Source organism: Lissotriton helveticus, chromosome 9 (assembly GCF_964261635.1).
Source record: "Lissotriton helveticus chromosome 9, aLisHel1.1, whole genome shotgun sequence".
Classification (NCBI taxonomy): domain Eukaryota; kingdom Metazoa; phylum Chordata; class Amphibia; order Caudata; family Salamandridae; genus Lissotriton; species Lissotriton helveticus.
In genome coordinates, this window is record NC_136070.1 from 1045134025 (window position 1) to 1045160532 (window position 26508).

The 26508-nt window shown below is 44.0% G+C and overlaps 1 protein-coding gene across 1 annotated transcript in view; it reads left to right on the forward strand.

The window, feature by feature from the left end:
- The window catches only part of IARS1 (isoleucyl-tRNA synthetase 1), a 548404-nt gene that overhangs the window by 236642 nt on the left and 285254 nt on the right, over nt 1-26508 (forward strand). The window contains exons 15-17 of the mRNA XM_078661397.1: nt 1432-1505; nt 9582-9776; nt 14750-14836. Coding sequence (XP_078517523.1) covers nt 1432-1505; nt 9582-9776; nt 14750-14836 — 356 coding nt within the window. The remainder of the gene's footprint in view (nt 1-1431; nt 1506-9581; nt 9777-14749; nt 14837-26508) is intronic.

The window sequence follows — 26508 nt, forward strand, 5'->3', positions numbered from 1 at the left end:
CCTTATGGCTAAATACACTTGAACAATGCGTTTGACTTACACTGCGAACAGTACTCCAGTATTTTATTATGATATAGCCTATATATTCCTCTGCACGTGTGTTGTGACCTATATTAGTCTGAAATGCTTAGATCCTTTTTTTCTCCATCTCTGTAGAATCACAGCGTTTTTGTTGTCATACGCTCCAACTATGCCTGGCTACCTCATACCTGTACTATACGTAATATTTTTGCTATGTACTGGAACGTGATGATCTTGATGATGATTACACCTGCTTCTGTAAAGCGCTCTGTTATCTGCAAAGATCTTGTTCGCGCTATATAAAACTTTCAAAATAAATAAATAAATAAATTATGGTTGACATTATGGTGAGTCATACGGACTCCACCAATTTCAGCACCTTAAGTGTAAAAAGGTTTGAAAGATTGGGAATGCAGCTGGATCCAACCGCTAGAGGTGGAATAGTGCACAGTATGGGAAACTAGATGAGCTTCAAGGTCAAAATCACTGCAACAGGTAAGTAACAGGTATCTTACGCCATTAACTACTAAAACAGCCTTTAATGCTTTGACAACCCCCTAATTATCCAGGCACCGCACCAGATTTCCAGGTGCACCTCAGCTGGTCAGATGCTTCTTCAATTTCACAATTACAGCTCTGCGTAGTCATGACTGCAAATTTCCCAGACATGATATAGTCACCCAGGTATAGCATCAGATGTCCAATAATCTCCATGCGGGATACAGCATCGTATGTTCTGGGGTAGCCTCAACTACTCAGTGCAACCTCCACAAATGCAGTTTGTTTCTTTAATTCCTGGAGTAGTCTCCCCTAGTGTAGTCAAATGCCTAGTGAAGCTTCAGATGCCTAGTGTAGACTGAGTATTTGCTGCATCTCCATGTCTTTCTTCAAGTGCCCAGCATTGCCATCTCATGAATCCTAAAGGCCCAGTGCCCAGATAGCAACACCAAATGCTTGATTCAGAATGCAGGTTTGGCTTCAAATGCCCAGTACAGTTTTCCCACCTGCTGGTTCATCCTCCGATGTTCAGCCCTGACTCCATATGCATAGATCAACTTCATACAGATTGCTTTGATTGGTACCCACGCAGAACCTCATTACCAAGGTGACTTAGATGCTGTCTCAGCTGTGCCGCTAACATAGTCTGCTGGAACTATCACTTGAAAGTATTGTAGCAGTATGGGAGAGGGATATGCCAGCCATTAAAGGCTTGCTCCAGCATTTACCTAAGCCATATGCAAAGGCCAATAACTTGCAAGCACTTTACTAATATGCATTATTAGTACCAAGTGCCTAGAAGTCATTATCTTTTTAGTGTGTACCTTCTACGATGTGAAACCTGTTAAGAATCTTTGGAATATAATTGAAGTGTTATGACAGATGTGCGTACATTTAAATTTCTTTCCACAGGTGGTTTGCATTGGATCTGTGGAAGAACTTGCAGAGCTGACTGGTGTGAAGTTAACTGATCTGCACAGAGAGAGGTTAGTGTCATGATGACTGCTTGGATCATTCTCCTCGTTCACCAATTGAGGCAAAGCAGTCTGAAGTGATTCTGTCTCAAACTTAGTTTGGTTTCGCTTCTGTTTCAAGAAATCCAAACATTACTCTTTCATAGCGACACTTTTTGGATAAACAGCTGAATCGTCAATTGCATGAAATTAATATTTTGTTGTATTGGGTAAAACATATTACACAAGGACTTCGCACACTTCTGTGATCCCCTTTAGCTCTGTCTTTATACCATTTTGGCGGCATGCCAGAGCTCATATCTTCAAATCCACATAATTGGAGAGAGCCATACACTACAGTGGAGGAGTACTTATTTTTCTAAAAGTGCTTTTAGCACAGTCCTGTGTATGCTGCACCTAAATGTGATTTTGCACCACAATGCAGATTACTTTGGACAAAGAGTGATTCTGTACCTCAATATGCTGTCAACCAAATTTGATGTCAATCTTCTGTACATATTTTACACCTAATATGACCTTTTACTACAGCATTTTCTCTGAGTGTTGTTGCACCTACATATATCATCCTGTTGACATTGTAACAAAGGTGATTTTGCACCTGTCTGTACTCGCTCTCCCCAATTTTTTTTCCCTTTAAACGTGGCTTTTCAGCAAAAATGCGTTTCCATTCTCCTGCTGACTTTGCACCTAATGTGATTTGTTCTCCAATGTGCTTTGAGCTCCTCTGAGGGAAAATATTGACCTGAGCGATTTTTCCCCCTTCCGTTGATGTTGCAACACGGTACTTTTGCATGTAAATGTGATACCACAATCCTGCTTACTGTGTGCCAAAGTTGATTTTGTTCCTAAAAGCGATTGTTTTTTCTTCGAAAATATGAAGGTAGTTACACAGAAAGCGGTGTGGTGCGTAGAGAAATGACCCATCTTAGAGTATCTCTATATTTTTATTCTTTAGAACTATAAAGCCTGACCTATTTCCATTGCCAGTGCTTTTTTGAGAGGTGCTATTTATTTCAAGCTTTAGGGTGATGTGGAGTTTCTACGATTGCTTGATTATATAATGGTTGACGACTTAAAATGTGAAGAATGTTTAAGACATCATTTTTCAAACTTAATTTTTCAAGCAGTAGACCTAGTTTCTTGAATCATTTTACCTGATTTCAAGCTTACAGACGTCCTCCTGCAATTACTATAATACAATGCAAGTGGCACATTTAATCATACTTATTTACTGCTTTTTAATATCTTTTATTTTAAAAAAACATGCTCGTAAAACATTATACATATCAGATGTACAATGAAATCGGCATCACATACTTGGTGCAGTTTATGATAAACCTCTCCGGAGTGGGTTAGATAGCTGTTAGAAATGGGGGTCTCTATTTGGCAGAGGTAGGTACCTTTGTCGAAAAAAGGGACCCTTGCTTCTAGTCAGGGTAAGGGGGATACACTCCTAAAATAACCCCTGCTCACCCCCTTGGTAGCTTGGCACAAGCAGATAGGCTTATCTCAGAGGCAGTGTGTAAAGCATTTGTGAACACATACAGTAATACAGTGAAAATACTACAAATAGACACCACACCAGTTTAGAAAAATAAGTAATCTTTATCTAAACCAAAACAAGACCAAACGACAAGAAATCCACAATACTGTATTAAAAATATGAGTTCAGATGGTAGAAATAGTTCAGATGAGGCAAAATTGCAGATGTGACACTTTTCTCACAAAGTACCTGGGATGCGTCACACAAACGAACAAAAAGGGACACAGGGAAGGTGATGAATAGGTTCCTTGCTTCGGGGGAGATGATGCGTTGGTTCCTTACTGCAGCGCAGGGGAGGTTATGCGTCGGTTCCTCACCAAAGAGGAGGTGATGCGTTGGTTTCTTACTGCATGGGGCGTTGATGCATCGGTTTCTTACTGCGTCCCCCAATGATGCGACAGACTTGGAGCCGCGATGCGACGATCCGGTGATGATGCGTGAACTCGTGCAGCTGCAAAGCAGGCCTTGCGTCTGACTCGGTGCGGTGATCTCAGACTTCGGAGATTGGTGCATTCGATGCGGCGTGCAACGATTTCTCGAGCTGTGGCAGGCGCTGCTACGGTTTCTTCGGCGATGTGTCAGAAACAGGTGCGGATGCGTCTTGCTTCTTCCAAGTTGCGTTGATTTCCAGCTACCAGTGGAAAACAGTCTCTAGAGTCCAGAATAGCAGCAGGCACCTCTTTGCAGATTGGAATTCCCAGCAAGGAAATTCAGGGGAGCTTCTGGTGAAGTTTCTGTGTCCCTGACACTTCATAACAGGAGGCAAGCTCAGTTTCAGACCCTTGGAGATCTTTTTTTCTAGGAGGTGACAAAGCAAACAGCAAAAGTAACGCTGTAAAAGACTAACGCTGTAAAAGACTTCACCACCATGCTCCTCCCACTCTGGACTAAAATCATTAACAGTTCCCTTCAACAAGGTCTCATCCCTGACTCACTCAAGGTGGGGCAAGTCACGCCCATACTCAAGAAACCTACAGCTGACCCGTCTGACCTAAACAATTACCGTCCCATCACAAACATCCCCACCTTGGCCAAACTGCTGGAAAAATGTGTACAACTCCAACTAACAAAACACATTGACAAGTTTGATCTCCTCAACCCTCATCAATCAGGCTTCCGAGCGAAACACAGCACGGAAACGGCCATGACTCACATAATTGATGACGCCCTCCAAATCCTTGATCGCAATGATTCATGCCTCCTCATCTTTCTCGACCTTTCATCAGCTTTTGACACGGTCAAACACGAGAACCTCCTTGAGCTGCTAAACACTAGAATGGGTTTATCCGGGACTGTTCTCAAATGGTTCACTTCCTTCCTACATAACCGGTCTCAGAAGTTCAAGATCAACAATGTGTTGTCCTCGCCTGTGCCAGTAGACTTAGGTGTTCCACAAGGATCCTCCCTTTCACCCACACTGTTCAACCTCATCATGGAACCACTTGCCACCTTGCTCCAAGCATCCAATGTATACTTCCATATGTATGCCGATGACACTCAACTCTACCTAAAGGTACAATCCCCGGATGATATCAAACTCCTGAACTACACTCTTATAAAGACCCAATCGTGGTTGGCCGACAATCACCTCAAACTAAATGCTCTGAAAACTGAGTTCCTTCTGATATCACCCCCTGCGAAAACTACCACCACCCAACTTTGGCTCAACCACCTAACAGCACTCAATGTCCGGCCCACCATCGTGGATTCCGCGAAATCCTTAGGTATCACACTTGACGCAAAGCTCAACATGCAACAGCACATTAGCAAAGCAACGAAAGGAGCTAATTTCCAAATCAACACATTGAGGAAGCTGAAACCCTTCCTCCCAGCCAAAGACTTCCAAAATGCAGTACAAGCCCTCGTCATCCCCCGCATAGACTATGGAATTGTGACCCTCAGTGGTCTCCCTCTAGCAACAACTGCACCCCTAAGAGCCTCCTTGAACGCTGCCGCGAGACTCATTACTGGCTCAAGAAAACACTCTCATATAACCCCTGACTTGAAAGCCCTGAAATGGTTGCCCTTTGAAGCCAGAATACAACTGAAAATTGCTGTTATGACACACGCAGCCGTACACCACAAGGCACCTAACTACCTCACTCAAAAGCTGACTATATCAGGAGGTTCGAGATCCAATAGAAGTACAAAACATCTTCTCTTGAAACCACGCAGATTCCGGAAGGAAAAAACATACAAACGCTCCTTCTCAGGAATGGCACCGAGGATCTGGAACGCACTCCCTCCCGAAACCAGGCTTATCTCCTCCACGGCCTTCTTTAAGAAAGAGGTGAAAGCCATCCTCATGGCTAAGTTCACCTGAACTTTAATGTTTGTTGCTCAGAGACTTCGCACCGCTTTGGTATCATTGGCTACATGTTTGTCTAATGTCAAATAATGTCATATTATTCTTGATTTAGATTCGTTTATTCTTCTTGTTTGCCATAATTCTATGAGGGTTAGTCGATCCTTTTATGCTACTCACTCACTACCTATTATTAGACTATTCACGTTAGCCTGCTGTATCTCGATGCCCCTTCCCCTTGCTCCCTGTAACCTTTAGATACTGTCATAAGCCATCCCTTTAGCCTAAGTTCTCATGATTTTATCGTAGTTGTATGAAAGACTCAGTATCGTCTTATATTATCGCTTATTTGATTGTTTATTGATATTTTATTAGCACATGACTGCTATCCGATCATGCTACTGAATTTTATATTGCACCCAATATTATGTTGCGTCACCCTCATGCTATCCTCACCCCTTGTTTCTGTGAAGCGCTCTGATATCTGTAAAGATCTTGTTTGCGCTATATAAAACTCTGAATAAATAAATAAATAAATAAAAGTCCTTCTCTCCTTTCCTTGGCAGCAAGTAGCCACTGCAGGCCAACCCCAGAGAGCAAACAGCACAGGGGCAGTATTCCTCCTCTGCATCTGTGGCCCTTCTCCTTGGCAAAGGTTTCTCTTGATTCCCTGAAGTGATCTAAAAGTCTGGGGTTTGGGCCCCTCTTTTTATACACAAGCATCCTTTGTTCTCTGAAGGCAGAGTGTGTCTGTACCCAGCCAAAACCAGTTCTGTTCTCACTGGTGTAGCTTCCTAGCAGGAGGTGGAGACGGCATTGTTGAAGGCAGACCAGGCACAATCAGGTGAAGGGAAATCTCCTCCCCCTACTCTAAATGCAGCCCAGGTCTATTCAGCCCAGCCCAGCCCTGTCTTACCAGACTGCTGGAGCAGCTGCCCCTCTCCAACCCCTATCATCCGAAAGCCAGACATGCAATACACAAACCTAACAGAGGCACACTGGATGGTTAGGCAAGAAAATACCTACTTTCTAAAAGTGCTATGTGAAAGATGCATCTTACATTCTGAGTTCAGGCATACTAAACTTTATTTCTCTACCTTGTTCCCAGGGCCAGTTATGTTTATAAGATGTTATAAACAAACTCCCCATTCTGTCCTATGGGAACAGGTAGCCTTGCAATTGTAAAAAAACGACTAATATGTAGAAAAGGGAAGGCTTAGTCACTGGCAAGTGTGTCTACTTGCCAAGTCGACATGGCAGTCCCAGACTGCACACAGGCTCTGCAATGGCAGGCCAGTGTTACATTTTACAGGCTGCTTCTGTGGGTGGCACAATCAGTGCTGCAGCCCCCTAGCAGCATTTGATTTAAAGGCCCTGGGCACACACAGTGCACTATACTAAGGACTGACACGTTAATCAAATATGCCAATCATGGAATCACTAATCCAATAAATAGCAACAATTTACAAAGGGTGCACTTGCACTTTGCCATTGAACAGCAGTGGCAAAGTGCCCAAACCATCTAGACCAGCAAAACGGAGTCCAACACACAGCAAAAACACAGGAGGCAAAGGCAAAAAAATGGGAGGGAGACCCACACCAATGGTGTCAGGTCTAACAGGAGCTTATATCGAAGCTGAGGCCAGAATCATAGTTACTCATTACCTACCGGTCAACGATTGCCCTGGGATGAAGGTGTGAGATGGGCTTATTATATCTATTCCGCTGGTATTTTACGGCCCCAATGAAAGTTCTCTATAATACTCCATGGGGACCATATTTTTTCCCATTTTTGGGGCACCCTCTGACCTTGTAAATCACTTCCTCTGCCACCAGTCCATATCTGCAATATTTTTTGCAAGTTTGCAGCCGGGGCCAGCCATGTCTTAGTGTGTCGTGGCCAATCCTCTGCCCCTTGAATCATCAAAAGCAACCATTGGTACCCTTGTTCCCAGGGCCCCGCCATTTTATCAGGGACCCCCTTCCAGTATATTTGTATTGCCGGACCATGCCAAAGGATGTGGTAGAAGGATCCCTCTTGTTTGCAGCCCCTTACGCACAGAGGTGACTCTGCCCTTCCCAACCTGTGTAGCAGGGTGCGTGAGTAATATGAGCAGTGTAAAACGTTTAATTGTATTAGTCTAAATCTGGCCCGGATTGCTATTTCTTGTGGGCTTTGCAGAGCTTCAACCCAATCCTCATCCTGTATGTCTTCCATGTCTTCCACCCAAGTCTGTTGCAGCTGTCCCATCGGATCCGGGGAGTTATTCATTAGTTTCCGGTAGATCACCAAAATTCCTTTTTCAGGAATGGGGTCGTCCAACCCTGTATCCTCTAGGGGGGAGAAATCAGGGATGTGGGACTCTCCTCGATATGCCCCTTAAGTGCGTGACCGAGCTAGAGATAGCGGAATCTCTGAGCGGGGGAAAGGTCAAATTCTTTGCTAAGAGTCTCAAATGAGAGCAGGGAACCATTTCTCCATACATCACACAGGTGTTCTATCCCAATCTTTTTCCGCTGAGAATAACCCCTGGAGTCAGGATACCTCCCCTAGATATACTTACTTTTTTAGTCACCTGAAAATAGATTGTGGACATGGAAGCATTTTCGGTTTCTTCCCCCCCAAATTGTTGGGAACCTAGCATGTGTTCTCCTTCCTTCCCCTTTTGGTTGCCTTCGCTTTGACGAAGCAAGTTACTTGGTGGCTGTGTAGGATTAAACGTAGTTCATTAATACTCCATGGATGCCTGATCTTTGGATCACCCTCTTCTATAGAAAGTTAAAGATTAGACAAAAGCACACAAGGCATTAACTATGTGCCTTCTGCAAGACTTGAGTTGGAAACACTTTAAATTATCTTGTAGTACAAGTGAAATGTTCTGAGTCAAGAAAATTTCTGTGTATGTCCTGGATATCTTTGTAGCACAATTTTGATGGATGCTTATATTTGCAGATTTCTTATCTTGTGAATACCCCCAGGTGCCAGACTGGATCCTGAGAATTGTTTTAGAAGTCTCCTTGCTGGCCGATAGGTGGCATCGTGCAGCTCTTAGTCATATCCGTCTTGTCCTGGAGGTGATTAAGGGGCCCTATATAGTCATCGCATCCATGCGCTGGCGCCAAGTCCTTTTTTCTTCACCTGCCAACACAGATCTTGAGCTCGCACCCTCAAATTCTGTCAGACTAGCCAGACACTTTTTTCAACCTTTTTTCAGTGTACAATGGACATGTTCCCTCTATAACCAACAGGGATCAAACATTGTAAGGATTGCCACAAATATATGTTGGTGATGGACTCCTCACCAGGCTCGGCATTGTGTGTCAAATTTTATCTGATGAATCCAAAGGCCATCATGGCCTGCAAAGCCAAATTCTATGTTGTTGAACTTCACTGAAATTTTCGGTCCCACTCGAAGTCGAAGATGCAGCTGCATTCTCGTTCCCGAGGTCATTTCTGCTAGCGCTCTTCTGGATTGAAGTCGTCAGCCATTTCTAAAAAGAAGAAACATAGGTCAAAACATGGCTCAACTTCGTCCCATCACGAGGAATCACACAACATCTAAGGTTTTCCCTAGCCGCTGACTCTGGCTTGGACCTTGGATCTGATCCCAGCTCTGAACTGTAGCATCAAGAGTTCTCGGATCCATTGGTGATACCACAGCAAATCCACACCTTTAGTAGTAGTAGAAAAAGTAGTAGTATAAACTTTATTTCGGCCTTAGGCTATAACACTCTTTTCTAAATGCATACTGTTTTCCTATAAGATTCCATTGGGAATCGCAAACAGTGTCTGAGACACTGTTGTGCGAGTCGCAATTTTTCACAATTTGCGATTCGCAAATCACAATGGTCGTACATCTGACCCTTTGTCCTTAGCGTTCATTATATATTTTTTTTAAATTTCAGTGATATGTTGACGTGACTTTATGGAAATGGCACAAAGCTGATTTACTGCATCGCTGTCTCTTGTTTTGATTTACTTTTAAAGAGTAGCACATTAAGCTCAGCGCTTTCAATTTCTCTACCTTCTTTGATAATGTGTAGATCTTACATTCAGATCCTGCAGTAGAAAGCTGTTTGGTAGGCGAGAAATTTCTTGCTAATTTTTGTATGTTTATTCTCTTACAGTAAGAGTTGTAACTAAAATGTATGTATCTTGATATTGGGGTCACTGGTGTTAAAGTACCCATTGGTGACCATGATACTGTATTCATGTCCAAATAACTGTTGTCTCTTTCAGCGTTGATCATTTGACCATCCCTTCCCGCTGTGGGAAAGGGGTGCTAAGGCGAGTCACCGAAGTCTTCGACTGCTGGTTTGAGAGCGGAAGCATGCCCTATGCCCAAGTCCATTATCCCTTCGAGAACAAGAGGGAGTTTGAAGATTCCTTCCCTGCAGACTTCATTGCTGAAGGCATTGACCAGACAAGAGGATGGTAGGATCATTCCCATGCACCTGGGCACCCTAGCTTGCTTTATTACTAATTACCGTAGTCACTTGTTCTGTAGCTAATTATTACCTAATTGAATAATTACAAACTGAATACACATACTTTAAAGCATTTCCTTAAATTATAGGCAAGTGGAAATATTCTTTTTGAGAATTTAAACGTGTGCTCATGAGCCATTTGACTAGACAATTATTAGCTTTTAGGTTGAATAGCAAGTACGTTTTAATTATTTCTATTTACTCTCATTTGATAGTATTTTTGTGTACTTCCACTTTTTGCAATTTTATTTACTTTCTAACCGTGTTAGTCAAGTCCTAGTATTTCGCCGGAACAATTACCTTGCAGGTGGTAACCGCTCCTAAAAGTGGATTTGTTTTCTTCTCATGACAACATTGTCTAACAGTACTCTTTCCAAGGTGGCGTCTTGCCTCTTATTTTCGTTTGTAGCATTGTGAGAAAAGTCTCCTTTTCCTCTAACTCCCTCTTTTTTTTGTGTCCAGCACATGGTAACATCATCCCTGTGGCACTGTGTGCACGTACCTTCTGGCTTTTCAAATAATTTCACATGGATATTTACCCGGCTGAGATTGTGTTAGCTATTACTTAGTTCATATTATTTGTTTCAACTTCCTCCTCATTTGTGGGTTCTGGTAAAGACTCCTGTATTTGTGAATTTCCAAGTGTGTTATCCTTGCTGGGTGCTGGCAAATAATGCTGGGCTTTTCTGATTGCCTGCATTTGGAATCAACCGCTTGACTATCTTGCCTCTTTGGAGGTTAATTTGGGTTGGATCCAGATAAATGAAAGTAGTTTTTTTTCCTGTTGGAAAATGGCAACTGACACTCCATCATCCATGCCCTCTTCCCTTTGGCTTAATATCATCTCGCCTAGGGCTTGGGACGTGGAGTGATAACGTTCCCGGTCTGCTGTGGACATGTAATTAGTACTGCCCCAAGGTGCACAAAGTGATTTAGAAAACAATAATAATAATTGTTGGGCCCCAAACTTTGTCTTTGAACGCTGACGTCACTGCCACCGCTGTCCTCAGTACTATTGTGGGTGCCTGCCGGTGCTCTGATAGGGGTAGGAAATTAAAGGTGTGCTTGGCCTTTATTTGTTTAACTTAGAGACACATATTTTGTTCCACTAATTATCAAAGCAGAGTAAACCTTTAGTAGTATTTTTCAATAATAATCCACTAAAGTGGTGCAAAACACCTGGTCAATAACCGCCCCAAAATTGAACTGATGGCCGTGGAAACCTTGTCAACTGATACTGGCCTCAAAGAAACATGACCACAATGTGAATCGGTCACTCTCAGCTGAAACAACCATCAGAGGCCCCAAGCTGCTGTGACAAGCAACCATGATTCCGAGTAGCTGTAAAAAGCATCAATGCTCTATAACAAGCAACTTTGGGCATAAGCAGCTGAAACCAGCATCTATGGCCCCAAGCTGATTTAACATACAACAATGGCCCAAAATAATATTGTAACAAGTGTTAATGACCCACTCCAGGTAGCGTTAATAAGCATCAGTGACCAGAAACAACTGTAACGAGCATCAGTGACGCCCTTGCCTTACATTAGGTTAAAAATTAAGCTGACCCATGACAGCTCCTCCCAGCCTCATGACCCATATGTAGGTTCTGGTGCTCAGTTTCTCACGGTTATCAGTCATTTGTCCACTGCTACGTAGCAGCACACACAGGCTACACAGGACAGGCCATTTACCAGTTGTTATCTAGTTAAAGTCTGCATGGACCCCCTGTTAGCTCCAGGACCTTGAGTAGGTGGAGCCTGGAGCCTGCCATATACATCTTCTTCAGAAGTTGGTGGTTACCACCACTCGCGCTCTCTGGAGTGTTGTGACCTTCTGGAATGTCATGGCCCAAGCAGATGCTGTGAATGAAGCACATCATTGGCCTTTGTGGGTCCCACAGATTTGCTGGACTAGGTCAGGTGCCACAGACCGGTCATTTATTTTGCGAGGAGTCACTTGAACTTGTCCTGTTGCAAAGGGTGCATGTGCATGAGCTACAAGAGGGAAAGAAGTACAGGCTGGCTCTGTGCTGTCTTTCATTGCATTTGCAACACCGTCTGCAATCCTGCTGGGATTGTGAAAGCTAGTCAGGGTTCCCCTGCATCTTGCACTGACAGTGGATGTCTTGGGTGAGCCACCAACCATTGTGCTGCCGGTCACCAGTGCTAATCCTTGATATCACTAGCACCATGGTCTGTTACTACACAGTGCTGAGGCGGGGCAGTACGAAAGGAAAGATGCCTGCTGCAAGGAAGGCAGACAGGGAATGAGAGTGACAGTGCACGCCTAGAAACAGGCAGCTAAGTTCCACTCAGGCAAAGAAAGCATGCCAGCACCAAACGTATCTAGTATTTGCTTGGGAGGTCATGGGCACCACTCCCACTGGATAGGCACTGTGTGTGCTACAGCGAAGGCAGTAGGTGGTCATAGCAGGCAGGCGGAGGCAATATTGTAGTCCTTGTCAGCACTAGTGGGAGACATGTGTACGTACCGGTGCTTGTGGTAATGCGGTCTGCCCCTGCTCAGTCCAGCCAGGACCAGGCACAGCTAAAAGATTGATAACCATTGTGAGTCCGAATACAGTGATACAATTTTGTCTATGCCTCATGAGTCAGCTTGTTAGGTACTTGGTGGCTCGACTATAGTTGAGGTTTGTTGGCAATTGCCAACCAGTATGATGTGGCGATGTTGCAGTGATTTAACATCTGTGTCTGGGATTGAGGGCAGACATAACAACATCATCAGTAGTGGGACTTTGTGACTGCTTCCTGCAGGAGCATAAAAAGTCACTGTCCCCAGAAATAAGTGTCATGGCAACCACCTGGACAAATTGGGCACTGCCTCTCAACTTCATTACCCCCTCTGCTTCAAAGTTTCTTTGCTCTGGCTCAAGTGGAATGCTTGTGCTTGGAGAAATCAAGTGGAATACCCTTCAGTGTTTTCTTCCTTTCCCTTTTTTGCCCATTTACCTGAGCGGGAAAGGTGAATCCATGTTAGCTGCATTTCTAGGCAAAAGGAATGCACCCATACCATACTCCCATGTTGTTAATGACTAGGAAGAACATCAGGATATGGTTTTTACTTTGGATAGATGGTATTCAAATAAAAAATGAACAGTAGAGCTAAGGGCAGCATATGATTACCATGCACCTCGGTAACTGTTTCATAGAAGCTGTTTCCTAAATTGACACTGGCAGGCCCTTCTTGATCACTTGCATCCTTTTCCAGTCTCTGCTGACTGCCCTTCCTGTAAGTCTACTTCCACTTAAAAATATTGAGGAATTTTTGTGAGCAGAGCACTGCTGATTCTGTAATCGCAGGTCTGTGTGTCACAGTTATTGGGGCACAATGAGCCATCAATCTGTGTACCTCCTGAGAGAACTTTTTGTACTTGTATTCCCCTGTCTTTTCATGCCATTGCTTGCACTGTTTACAGTTCTAAGATTTAGTGAGAACGCTTGGTTTGTTTCCATTTTTCCAAGGAGACCGACTCCCCTGAAGGTAGTTATTTGTGGGCTGAGCGCCTTTGTAAAGTCAACTGCTTTACAGGATCCTTGAACCGTAATTTGTTAGCCCGACTCATCTTTTGCACATTGAGGCACAGAACACATGGACCATGAAGTGGCTTGAAGGGACAATCCTCTTGAGTTGTAGCCAAGGTCCGAACGACTACCACGTCACAGTGCTTGTTTGGCTGTCTGAAGAGAAGAGGTGTTACACAAGTCCCAGCTGCAGGCAGCAGTGGAAGTCTGGAAGAACTGTTAGAGCCAAAGCATCCAAGTGCCTAGACCGCAGGTCAATCTTACTCCATTGCTCATCCTAAAAAAGCAGTGTATGTTGATGTTCTTGATAGGAAATCTCATGTTAAATATTTTCAAGTCTCCTGTCCAGTTTTATTTGTTGAAACTCTGCTCATTAAAAGTTGTAAAGAGAAAAAACATTCCCACTTAATCTAACTTAGAAATTTCACATTTGGTTCTCAACACTGGAGATTTTCCACGCCAACAACCAAGTTTCACCATCTACGGCTCGTCTGCCTAAGACGCAGTGAAAACCAGCATGGCCACAGTGGTATTTTTGTACATCTCTTTTAATCCCTTTGGTATCCCATCCAGCACTATTTATGTTATACCCATATAAACCCTCTTAATGTAATAAAGAGGCTATGGTTTTATTTCATGCATAATTACAGTGGTTCACTCAGTACTTTAGTCTCCACAATGCTCTCGTGTAGACTCATCAGGCCTTTCTTTTATTTCTTAACTGTTTGAATTATTTTTTATTAACAGTGCCACTCTAGTACTTCCAGAGATAGGCTGTGCGTTCAGTTTTTTTTACAATTTAAAAGTGGGCAAAGGTAATATTAAGGCCTGCTCTTCCTGTGCACCAGTATTCCGGCCTGATTTTGGAGAGTTTTCTAGTTAAGTTTTGCCTCCGACGGCAAGTCGAGAATAATCTACATAGAGAAAAGTCAATAACTGCATTCCACGGGCACAGCAATACTGGTGGTATCTATTAGTTGAATAATTGGAGCTCCCGATCTGTGTCCTCGTGGCAGCTTATCCTTAAGTATCAGTACACCCCTTACTGCTTGAGTGGCATAAGCGGATTCCAGGATAGGTGGGTGGTGCTGGTGGAAAGATGGTACTTGGTGCTCCACGGCAGAGCTTAGAATTATTCAAGTTAGAAAGCATACAGTTCATGCAGGCAACCCCAGTAGTATTTCCTTGTACCTCACAGAGGATGATTATTTTCCACAAGTGACATAGTAGGTTTGTGCTTTGCAATTTCTCTGGTTGTTCAGTGAGAACTACTGCCACATCACTTTATTCGATTTTCATTTTGAAGGGCAGATCGCTGTAGTTGTTAGAAAGCTCAAGTTTTCTTAAGGGTAACTTGGTGTTCATCTTGTTTCAGGTTTTACACGCTGCTTGTGCTGTCGACGGCCCTCTTTGGAAAGCCACCTTTCAAGAACGTGATTGTCAACGGGCTGGTGCTGGCCAGGTGGGTGTAGTTTGCTTCACTGACGCAGCGTTGGTATAATAGTGTGAATTCAAATTCAGATTTTGTTGCTCGCAGAGGCTTCAGTACAGTCTGCTCTGAAATACTGGGCACATGCAAGCCAGGTTTATATAAAATTATTCTTTCAGTAGGGAGCCTGTGTAAAGATAGAATTGTTCAGACTGAACAGCAAGAGAAGCACTCTCCTTTCACCCTGTCCAAGTGAACACAAACTATTGAAATTAACCTGTTTATACTCTGAGGATCACAGGTGCGAAATCCAACATTGTTGACTTGGCCTTTAATCCTGCAGAGATTGATAAAATGAGTACTGTTGAATTTAAAAATGACTACGCCTTTTACAGCTTTTCTTAACCTACAAAAGTTTGAGCTGGAGTTTGTTGCCTAAAACCTTGGTACAACATTTCAGCACCTCAGAAAGGGGACTTAGAGATAAAATGTTCTTTTATCTTTGTTTTGTGAGTGAAATCCACACTTCAGATGCATGCTTTCTCCAGCAGATCCCTTATCTTGAAATATCCTACAGGTGCCAGGATGGTTTGGGAAGATACTTTCACCAGCAAAAGATTTTTGGGGTGCTGGTTGCCCCACTGTAGCCAAAGACACAGATCTGCCTTTCCCAAGAGAAAGCGAACCAGTTTAACAGCTCTGACTATTGTACACAGAAGCTGGATTCATTACTAAGTTAATCTTTGGTCGCCTTTTAAAAAAAATTGTAGAAACCAAGCTGTACATGTTACGTGTTTTTCACTGTTTGTTGTACGGTTCCATTTCCCTTGGGTACACAAAAGCACTCTTGTTTTTTCTTACTCTGTGCATATATCAATTTGAATTTTACAAATCTGATAAAAAGAATTAATGTGAACATAGTCTGCAAGGCCCTATTTCTTTCTGACATCACCTTAGCCCGTTTTTGTGATTGCGATTGTGCATTTGATAATTATTATAGACTAGCCTAACTTTCCACTGGAACCGTTGTTTCTGTTACACATGACATACCCGAGTAGTGTGCCCCTTATTCTCGTTTCCCAAGAGATGTGACAGGGATCCATAAAAGGCGCCATGTCATGTCGGACACCATTCCTTTTTTTCTGCACTGTCCAAATACAGACGTAGAGCTCCCATAGTTGATAATGACAGATTTCAAAATTATTCTTTGATGGTGTACCACAACTTCTTGCCATAATTGTCCCCTCTGATGAGGAACATGTCACTGCTAAAGATTTTGAGCTTTAAACCCTACCATTTCCACAAATGGAATATGTCCATTTCACAACCTCCTATCATCTGTATGTTGTATCCTGGGTGGCCCACAGTGTGCCTGCCTATGACAAGTATGTACAGATGAACATGATGGCAAAAAGGAGACCAAACTATGCTTAGCTAAGCGTTGTTTTGGAATTAACTCGCAGTCTTGATTGCCTTCAAGAGGTAAGTCTCCTTCGAAGAGAGAACGGTCCAGTGAGTGAAAGTTGTTTCACAAGTCTTGGGTAGGACAAATCTAAAAAAAAGCCACTAAAACGTTCTTTCTCTTTTAGTAAGAGATCCTTTCCAAAAACTTCCATTGGCCGGTGGAACAGTCCCCAACTCGGGATACATTCAGCTTTTTGCCTGTGCTAACGCATGTGGTAGAAAAGCTGCTTCTGGTTTTTCCTCCTCCCACTGAGAATAACTTGCAAGTAGTTCATCAAAAGATAATCCTATTGATATGATTGAAGCAACATTTAAGATACATTGTACTGCGTTTGCCAGGCTTTTAGCTATGTTGTCAGCCCAATCTCCTATTGCAGACCAAAAGAAGGATAGCAGGACAAGCCACTTGATGAATATTTGCCTGGGGCTGAAACTTACCTGTCTGGAGACTCTTTTTGGTTCCACTTTAGATGCCTTGGGTATATTTATCTTTGGCCAAGTGTGATGACAGTGAAACAACCAACTTGCTTCCTCCTGAACACTATGATAGGAGCTTTATCTACGGCTTTAAAATGCCAGGGGATTGGATATTCTCTGGAGAGAGATCTCGTCTATCCCTCTATTATCCGGTAGAAGAAATTGGTGCTGTGCACATCTGTGCTAAAAAAAAAAAAAAAACGGAGAAGCAAGAGCTCACTTTGCTTACAGCCGAGTAAAGGCCAATTTTCTTGCTAGTGTGAATGACACAAAAGACTGAGGGCCAGATGTAGGTCGCCAAATACCGGTGAGTAACGGCTGATTTCGGCCGTTACCGACCGGTATTTGGCTTTTGAGATGTAGGTGGGTCTGAATTTAAAGAATCGGTATATTTACCGATTCGGTAAATTTACCACTTCGGTATTTTACCGAGTCGGTAAATATACCGATTCTGTAAAGCCATATGTAGGTGACACTCCTAAGAGTGCCACAGGCCCTTAGGAGTCGGTATTTTACCACCCAATCCTATTGGGTGGTAAAATACCGAATTCAGGTGTGCATGCACATCTGTGCATGTACACCTATGCCATGTGACACACAGACATGCCCTTAGGGCATGTCTGTGTGCCACATGGCACACATGCCTGTACTTGGGGTGCTAGAGGGTGTCAAAGTGACACCCCCTGCACTCTTGCAGGATTCGGTATTTACCGAATCTGTAAATACCGAATCGGTATTTCACATTGATTCCTATGGGCTGCAAGGCCCATAGGAATCAATGTGAAATACCGAATCGGTATTGACAGATTTGGTAAATACCGACTCTTACAGATTCGGAAATTTTTTAGCTACATCTGCCTCCTTCCTATTTACCGACTCTTAAATACCGATTCGGTATGAGTCGGTATTTAAGAGTCGGTAAATAGGAATTACCTACATCTGGCCCTGAGTGTGCAGCAAAATCTGGCTAACAAACCTGAAACTCTTTCACAGGTGAACTCAAAATGTCAAAAGTCGTTGGACTTATTTATGCATATTGCCAGTGGAGTAATCCAATGTGAACTATACCTGTGCCTAATTAATGCCTACACCCATTCCATTCTGGAGACTGTAGTCATTGGCGAGAGAGAGGCATGAAAGAAGGGTGTAGCAACTCAACGAAGATTGTAGATGAGATTAGAACCCTGTGCCTGAAACCTCTTTTGATTTGTACAGTATTTCATTTTATTGTGTAGTTAAAGTATATTCCTTTTGCTAAACGATAATCATTGGGCTGGACAATAGTTTTTTAAATCTTTTGTTTGACCATTGAGTTCGGATTGGTTTCCCCTCTACTATTACCCTGAGAAACCTTTGACTGCTTACCTTCACTACCCTGAGAGTCAACTGCATACTTTGCCCAGTCCGCAAAGCCATAATGGGATGGACACTAGTTGCAAATGACCTCAACCATCACGGCTTTGGCCCAGTAGCAAGACTCACCTAAACACACTCTGACATACATACATTTTAGCACATGTCATAGTTTGTACCTATCAAGCTCCCTGAGTATATGAAAGGCCTTTTTCGAAACTTGTCGAAGATGGCCAGGCTGCAGGGAAACCTGATTTAAAAAAAGGACTGGATATGCTGATTCTGTAGCGCCCCATGAACACTTTAGTAGTGCTCTGCAGGCATGCAGGATTGCATTCCACAGGTTGCTCTGGGGATGTTGGTTGTTCTAATGGACATGGCTCTTCTTGCATGTTTGAAGAGAAAACTGACTCCTTATATGAGTCCTTCAAGCAGAGCCACTGCAAGATTCCCAGGGTTAATGTCTCCAGAGTGCTAACTCCACCAACCTGATCACAAGTTCTGTGGTTAGTCTGGAGGCCAGTACTCTAGGCAAAGGCAACTTTTGCAACTTGTTCCTAAGACTCAGCAACTTTTTGACTGAATAGGTACAGGGGCGACTCAGAGAAAGGACAGCAGCCTCATTCACTTCAGCAGCACCTATGCTACCAAACACTCTTATGTTGTTATCCCAAATATCAGGCTTCAAGTAGGGGGGTGGGCGACTCAACACCATCCTCCTACATCTTCCCCATAATATCTTGACAGCAGAGTTTCAATCACTCCTTCAGAAGGGTTCCTTAGATAGGGTTCCTCTGACGGAAGAAGGCTGGGGATGTTACTTTCAGTACTTCTTTGTACCCAAATAGTTGGAGAAGTTCTACCTCAACACATTCTTGAAAAAGGAAAAGTTCAAGATATTCATGTTGGCACTTGGGCTGCAAGCTTTGTATCAAAAATATTGTATGGTGTTCTTGGATTTTGAGTCCCTAGATTCTTTGAATTTAGCGTTATCTACTTTTAGTGGTTGGATATTCTCACTTTAATTATGTGGTGCTCCTGTTTGATCTAACGTTGGCTTCAGAGTATGCGCAAACATTTAGCAGTAGTTGTAGTACACTCCCAGAGGATTGGAGTACAGTAAGTTTTATTCTGAGACAATTAGCTGACTAAGGCATCTTCACTGGACTTGCTCTTTTTTTTTATCTCTGTCGCACCTGCAATCTTAGATTCCACCTGGAAATCTCACTTAACATTCAAAAGTTGAATCTGATTCTGTCCAAACACCTACTTTTCTTTGGAGTTAGCTGTTTTTGACAAATTGGGCAGTGCCAGTAATACTTGAAGTGTGTCTGGCCACATTGATAGTATAATTCAGTATAAGGTGCCTCGAGCCACCTAAATGGAAGGGGAGGGTGAGTATATCCAGTTAATCCTTGCTTGTTTTACCTACCCCCATTATGTGTATTAGCTACATTTTTAACATATGGAAAAACGTTTTGTTGAGTATCAGGGGTATATTGATGCATAGGTATAGGTAGTGTGGTGAAGAATTATTTTTATGGGGCTAATGCCGCCGCTAAGGAAAATAGGAGGCTTATGCAGTGTGTGACATATTCGATGATCTGGGCAACCCCAACACTATAGTACTCTCAGATTACCAATTGTGGATTTCGATCTATTTTAATGCACAATAATTTTAATGGTGTTGTCACACCATTCTAGTGGGTAGTCTAGTGCGACTCGTGTCGCATGGGTCAGCAAAAAGATCTGGGATTTAGACCAGTTGAACTTGATTCTAGCGAGCACTCCAAAGCAAACGTATTCTCTCATCACAGGGTTAAGGCTGTTGTTGGAAGTCCTATGGTAAAGTGTCAAATCATCTGCGTACAATGACATTAATATATGGCCGTTATGATAGCGTAGTGTGTGCTCAGTGTGATGGTGTCTAATCCGCACTGCAAATGGTTCAAGAGCCAATACAAATAGGATAGGTGACAGTTTTCTGTTGCAATTGGCAGGGGCTGAGTGCTGGCATTGTTAATGTGAATATAAACACACAGCCGGTGTAGAGCAATTTTATCCAATCAATGAAAGAGCTAGGCATGCCTATATGTGTGAGGATGATTAAAAGGTAAGTCCACTCCAGCGAGTGAAACGCTTTAGTGACCACTAAGAAAACAGCAACTCCATCTGAGTTAGCATCCAGGTTACTGATTTTTCTTTTTAACATCTTTTTATTGACTTTTACACATCAGTTATCCATGTAAGGAAAAAGGCAAGTTATTAACATTTCACTTGTGCGGCACATATCATGTGCATTTACATCAGTTATTCAGCATGGCTCAATACTATCCCTGAAGGGTCTTAAACAGTTCGTAAATAGCAGTGCAATAGCTCTTAAATAGAATAGAATAGGTTCATGTCCTTAAAACAATGTGTAAGCTTGTAACTCACTCGCCTCCAACAGAAAACAGTCATTGTATATCGTTTTAAGTTTACAAAAGCAAATCTTCTCTTTTAGTAACTAACCTACCATAACAAACTTCCCCGTCCCTCCCTCCTCCCGCAAGCCCGGCCAACTCTTCCCATTAGTACTGTATTCACATGCCCGTACCATGGTCCTGGGTGGATATTTCCTCCGCAGGCACTACTGTTTGCACCTTGCACCTCTCTGTAATGAAAACCACTGCTATTGCTGACCTGTGCAGTCATCCACTGTGGTCTGGGGGTCGGTTAGGTGCAACTATGTTCTCTCAATATGATATGTCGATCGTGGCAAAATCCTCCATCATTGCCTTCCAAGCCACAGATATCGGTGTTCTACGTAAACCTCTCCGTTCTTCTCTTTGTAGTTCCGCCCCTTCCGCCTTTCCCCACCTGACCATTTCCGCATGCCAATCCTGCAAGGATGGCGCCCAGGCGGCTTTCCACCGTATGGTAATGTTCCTTTTAGCTAGAAGAAGCGCAAGGTTAGAGAACCTATGGGTTGGATTACCCTTTTTGCCCCGGGCCCCAGTCCCAGTATACAATATTCCATCTAGGTGTCATTACGCACTGGGGCGATGTCCTTCAGTATCTGGCATACTGACGTCCAGTAGTGTCCCAGTCTCGGGCAATCCCACACCATGTGTACCAGTCCCGTGTTGGGTGCATGACAGCGTGGGCATGTATCCCTTGTTCCTGGAAACATAGAGCACAGTCTACTTGGGATCAGATAGGCCCTGTGTAGCAGCATCAACTGGATGAATTTAAATTTGGGATTGCGAGATACCTTCTTGGGGTAGCCTATTATGGTGTCCCATTCTTTATCTGTAAATACACAACCTGCTTCTCTTACCCATTTGGCACAGAGTGGTTGCAACGAGATCGCCGCTTCAGAGCGGATCCCTTGAGTCAAAAATTTGGTCAGGTGTGTTCCATGGCACATTAGATATTGCATAGTAAGTAGCGTGTTTGTAGCAGGTTCGATACCCTCTTGTGTCCATGTATCTCGAATAAATCGAGATATACTTGCTTGTAGTAATAACAGTCGGTCCAAAGCTCCATGCTTATGCAAAAAGGCTTCGTGCGCCATTAGGACACCCTCTGAAAAGAACTCCCCTATTGTAGTAATTCCTGTGTCGGACCATGTCCGCAGTGTGCGATTAGTAACTATCCCTGACCGTGTGGTGATACCTAGTAGCGGGATGGTAGGGGCATACGGTGGTGTCCGATTTGTGTATCTCAATGTGTTTCTCCAGTATGTGATTGCTATTCATAACAGGTGGGGTATCGATGTTGAAATTTGGGCCCTGGGCAACAGGAGCCTGTGGATATCTCCCCGGTCCCATTCCCGATGGGACATATCCAACTCCTGTAAGTTACGTCCTGCCGACCAATACGCCAACCACTGCAGTTGGCCTTTCGTAACAGTAGGTCTTCAAGTCCGGCACCCCCAGTCCTTCCTGCTTTGTACCCAATTGTAACTTCAAGAGGCCAATCCGTCTGCGTCCTGTGCCCCAGATCAGCTCTCATATTAAAGAATTCAATAATTTTAAGATTCCCGTTGGCACAAGTATAGGCAGATTGGTGAAATAATAAAGCAGTCTTGGTAATAGCACCATCTTAGTTATGGCGACCCCTCCCGCCACCAATAGAGGCAGCGAGGTCCAGAACTTAACCTGAGACTTAAGATCAGTTACTGCTTGAGTCAAATTGCCATCCAGCAAATCTGTTGCATCTTGATATATCTGTATTCCCAAATATCGAATGGTATCAGGTGCTATGTGGAAGTTCCATTGGCCAAAATTGAACAGTCCACTACGCGTGGGATCGTCAATGAAATAGGCATAAGATTTGGCGGCATTTATAGAGACGCCCGCCAGCTCCTGAAAAAGCTCAAAAGTTGAGGGAAATGGCTGGAGATTCATATCCATATCCTTTATATATAGAATGAGGTCATCCGCATAAGCAGATACAATATGTGTTGTGCATCCTTTCAATATCCCCTTGCACCCCAGTAGGGAGCGTAGTCTATGCAATAGGGGTTCCAGTGCCAAGATAAATAGTGGTGGCGATAACAGGCATCCGTGCCTGGTACCCATAGCCACAGTGTACTGTTGGGAGATATGCTGTCCTGTGCTTGCACGCGCCATGGGGTTCGTGTATAATAACTGCACCTATTTGATATATTCATCTGGTATACCGAATCTCGAGAGGGCGTAGAACATGTAATCCCAGTGCAATGAGTCGAACGCCTGTCGCATGTCAAGCGAAACGCAACCCTCCTTTGTTCCCGTGCCAAGTGTACCGATCATAATTTAATGCAATCGTCTAATGTTAAGTGCCGTACTCCTGCCTGGCACAAACCCACATTGATCAGTGTGTATCAGTTTAGGGATGAGCTCACGTAGTCGGTTAGCTAAAAATGTAATCCGAATTTAGGAGCGATAAGGGGCTATACCCTGACATGTCTGTACCGTCTCTCCCATGCTTCAAAGTGAAACCAAAGTCGCTTGCAATGTAGTGGAGGGGAGCATGCCCGTCCGCAACGACTCGTGGTATAAGCATTGTATATGAGGTACCAGCAAGTCAGCGTATGTTGCATAAAACTCAGCAGGTAGGTCGTCGTTACCAGGGGTTTTATTACGCGGTAGAGCTTTGATCACCTGACGGATTTCCACCCCAGCTACCGACCGTGTTAGTTCTTCACTTTGCTGTTGTATGAGCTGTGGTAATTGTAACCCGTCGAAGAAGGGTTCAAAGTCTGCGTCACTGTGACCTACTGGTTGCCTGTAAAGGTGTGCATAATAGTCCTTAAATGCAGTGTTGATTTCCAGCTGTGTATTGACTATATTACCCACGTTGTTCTGGATCTCTAAAATAGGGGATGGTGAGGGAGCATTCTTAACTAGTTTTGCCAGTAGTGGACCTGCTCTGTCCGCCTGTGTATGTTGTTTCTGCGTGTAGAGTCGGTAATCTACTATGCACAGCTCCTCAAGGAGTTCTGCGTATTGTATGTTGGCCTCTTGTAGTTGTGTCAATTGCTCATTTGTCCCTGCTGGCTCCCCTTCCAATGTATTCAGTTTACCTTCAAGGTCCGTGATCCGTTCTATGAGAGCAAGTCTAACTCCCTCCTTCGTGCCAATCACTACTTCCTTTATAACTGTTTTGAAGGCGTCCCATTTCAGTTGACGGGTACTAGCAGACCCTGTATTCTCAGAGAAATAATTATCTATCGCCTCAGCTAGCGTGCTACGGAAGACCTGGTCCTCCAGTAGTAAGGACTGTAATTTCCAGGTCGGTATCTGGGGTCCTACCCCATTGAAGGGTTAACTCTACTGGGTTATGATCTGATAATGTCTTGCCAATGGGAAACAACCATCTCAACGCATGCGCTACGACACGTTGACATCGCGTGCACTTACAACGCACGCGACGGTACGACGCGTGCGTTGTCTACGCACGCCATTACGTCGCATGCGATGTAATGTACGCGCGCTGAGACGGCCTCCGGGGGACACAGACGACAGGGAGACAACGCTGGAACAACGACAAGACAGGTAAGGAGGTGCTGTTTTGGGGTTGCGTTAGGGCTTAGGGCTAGTTGCAGTATAGGTGCTGTTTTGAGGTGGGGGATTAGGGCTACTAGGGCTACTTGCAGAACGGGTGCTGTTTTGGGGTTGCGTTAGGGCTACTAGGGCTACTTAGAAAATCGGTGCTGATTTGGGGGTTGCATTAGGGCTTAGGGCTTCGTGTACTATTGGTGCTGTTTTGGGGTTTCCGTAGGGCTTAGGGCTACTTGCAGTATAGGGACTGTTTTGACCTTTGGGGATTAGGGTTTAGGGTTGAGTTTGTAGTGTAGGCTTGATTTACTGTTTAGGGCTTAGGGTTTAGGGAAGGGTTAGCGGGCCATATGGTAGGGTACTGTTTCATGGTTCAAGGATTAGGATTTAGGGTCGGGTAAAGGGAAATGCGCATACGGCAAAAAATTGCTATGTAATAACATGTAACTGTATTTCACATGCATGCCTATACGAATGTGACGTAATGGTATGCAATGTGATTACTCACGATGTAAGGGCACATGCGAAGTATTAATTGCGATGTAAAGGCATGCGATGTGAGTGTTTGCTATGTATCATCATACATCCCTTGCCCATGTGCAGCACACTGACAACAGAGCCCAGTAAAGCACCAGAGCAAAAAAATCTGCCTATTCGAGTATGTAGTCGGTGTGGCGGGGAGTAAAAGGAATATTCGCTATTTCCCGGGTTTCTCATGCGCCAGGTGTTGTAGATTTCCCATCCTTCCGCCCCGGTTCTAAGCGCCTCTGCTTGCTTCCTACTTTCATTTGCATGCAATGGGGGGTGTGACCTATATAGAACAATGTCCAATACTGTATTAAAATCGCCCACCCCTCAACAGCCAGGGATAACCAGACCAGCCCGTCAGTGCCACGCTAAGGGCTGCCAGGTATCTTATCTTGGTCAGTGTTCAGGGCATATATACTCCCAAGAACTATGTGTGCACGTCCAGCAAGCCATGAAGCAATACATATCGTCCATTTAGGTCCACTTTTTGCTCCAGTAACTTAAAGAGGATACTATTTCGCACCCAGATCGCTGCCCCCCGGGCAAATGCGGAGTAGGTCGTGGAGAACAGTTGCCCCCTCCATTTTTTCTGTAACTTAGATGCTTCGTTACTACTAAGGTGAGCTTCCTGAAGGAAAGCTATAGCAATCCTCCTTCTATTCAGCTGTGCCAGGATACAGTGTCTCTTATGGACCGAGCCCATGCCCCTTACTTTCCAGGTGCAATATGTATATTTTGTTATTTGACGTCATCTTGAAGCAGGTGGTATAATTCCCATACAGCATGTGAATTGCTAAGTCCATGAATTGCCGTGTGTGAGTGCCGAGGATGGATATCTAACTAAACTCCCCAATACTAGGGTCCCCCAGAGAACAGCAGAGGACTAAAGTAAAAAAAAAAAGTTCAACATGAACTCTAAACAATAAATGCCATAGTGCAGTCGCTAAGGGGGTGGAGGCGACAACTACCCCATTCCAAACGGGCATTATACTGCACATTAGAAGAGTGAACTTAATATGCCGTTACATTTCCCCTTAAAGCTTTTAGTAACTAGACCTTTTAAAGTAGCTAACAATTACAAAGCATATTGCGGATCATCTTATATGTTACCACTCCCGACCTTCCCCGAACACAGTTCTAGTAGACTCTGGCGATTTGTGCAGTGATCGACGGGAACAATGTCAAGCTAGTCTCAGATTCAGAGCGTACTGTAGCCGCATCCGATGATTGCGTCGAGGTCACTGCAGTTTGGGCATCATGAGCAGCCAGCACCGCTGCCGTCAAAAGTGCATCATGTCGACTGTTCGTAATTTGTTCCAGAGTTGGGCCAGTGTCAGTAGCTTCCATGACTCGTCCGCTTTCCATCATGCGGACTCCGGCAGCCCGCTGCGAGGGAGATCGATCCATTTGGCTTGGCGGAAGTGAGGTCTGTGAGGCCGCCGGCGTAAATGTGATCTCTAGCTAGAAAGGGGGTTGGGAGCACACTGCCTCACAGTCCCAGCACAGTTCGCCCCTTTGCATCCTGGTAAATGCAGTACACAGTTCAAACTTACTTCAAAATTAGCTGGAGTTTTTCACCAAAGTTGGTGCAGACATTGCTGTATATCTCTATACACGTGTTTCTGGGTTGAGCCCGTCATCAGTAGAGAGCAGCAGTATTAGAGCGCAAAGAAAAATCATCTGGGGTTGCTGGAAATGCTGCCAAGTTCCTCTCAGGTCACAGTACCACTCACAGGCACACAGGTGCATCTCCAAAGCTCGTCAGCTTGCTGGCTCAAGGGAGCCTTTTAAACAGAAAGGGGGTTGGAAGCTCACTGCCTCACGGTCCCAGTTATCTCTAGCCAGTGTGTCCCTTCT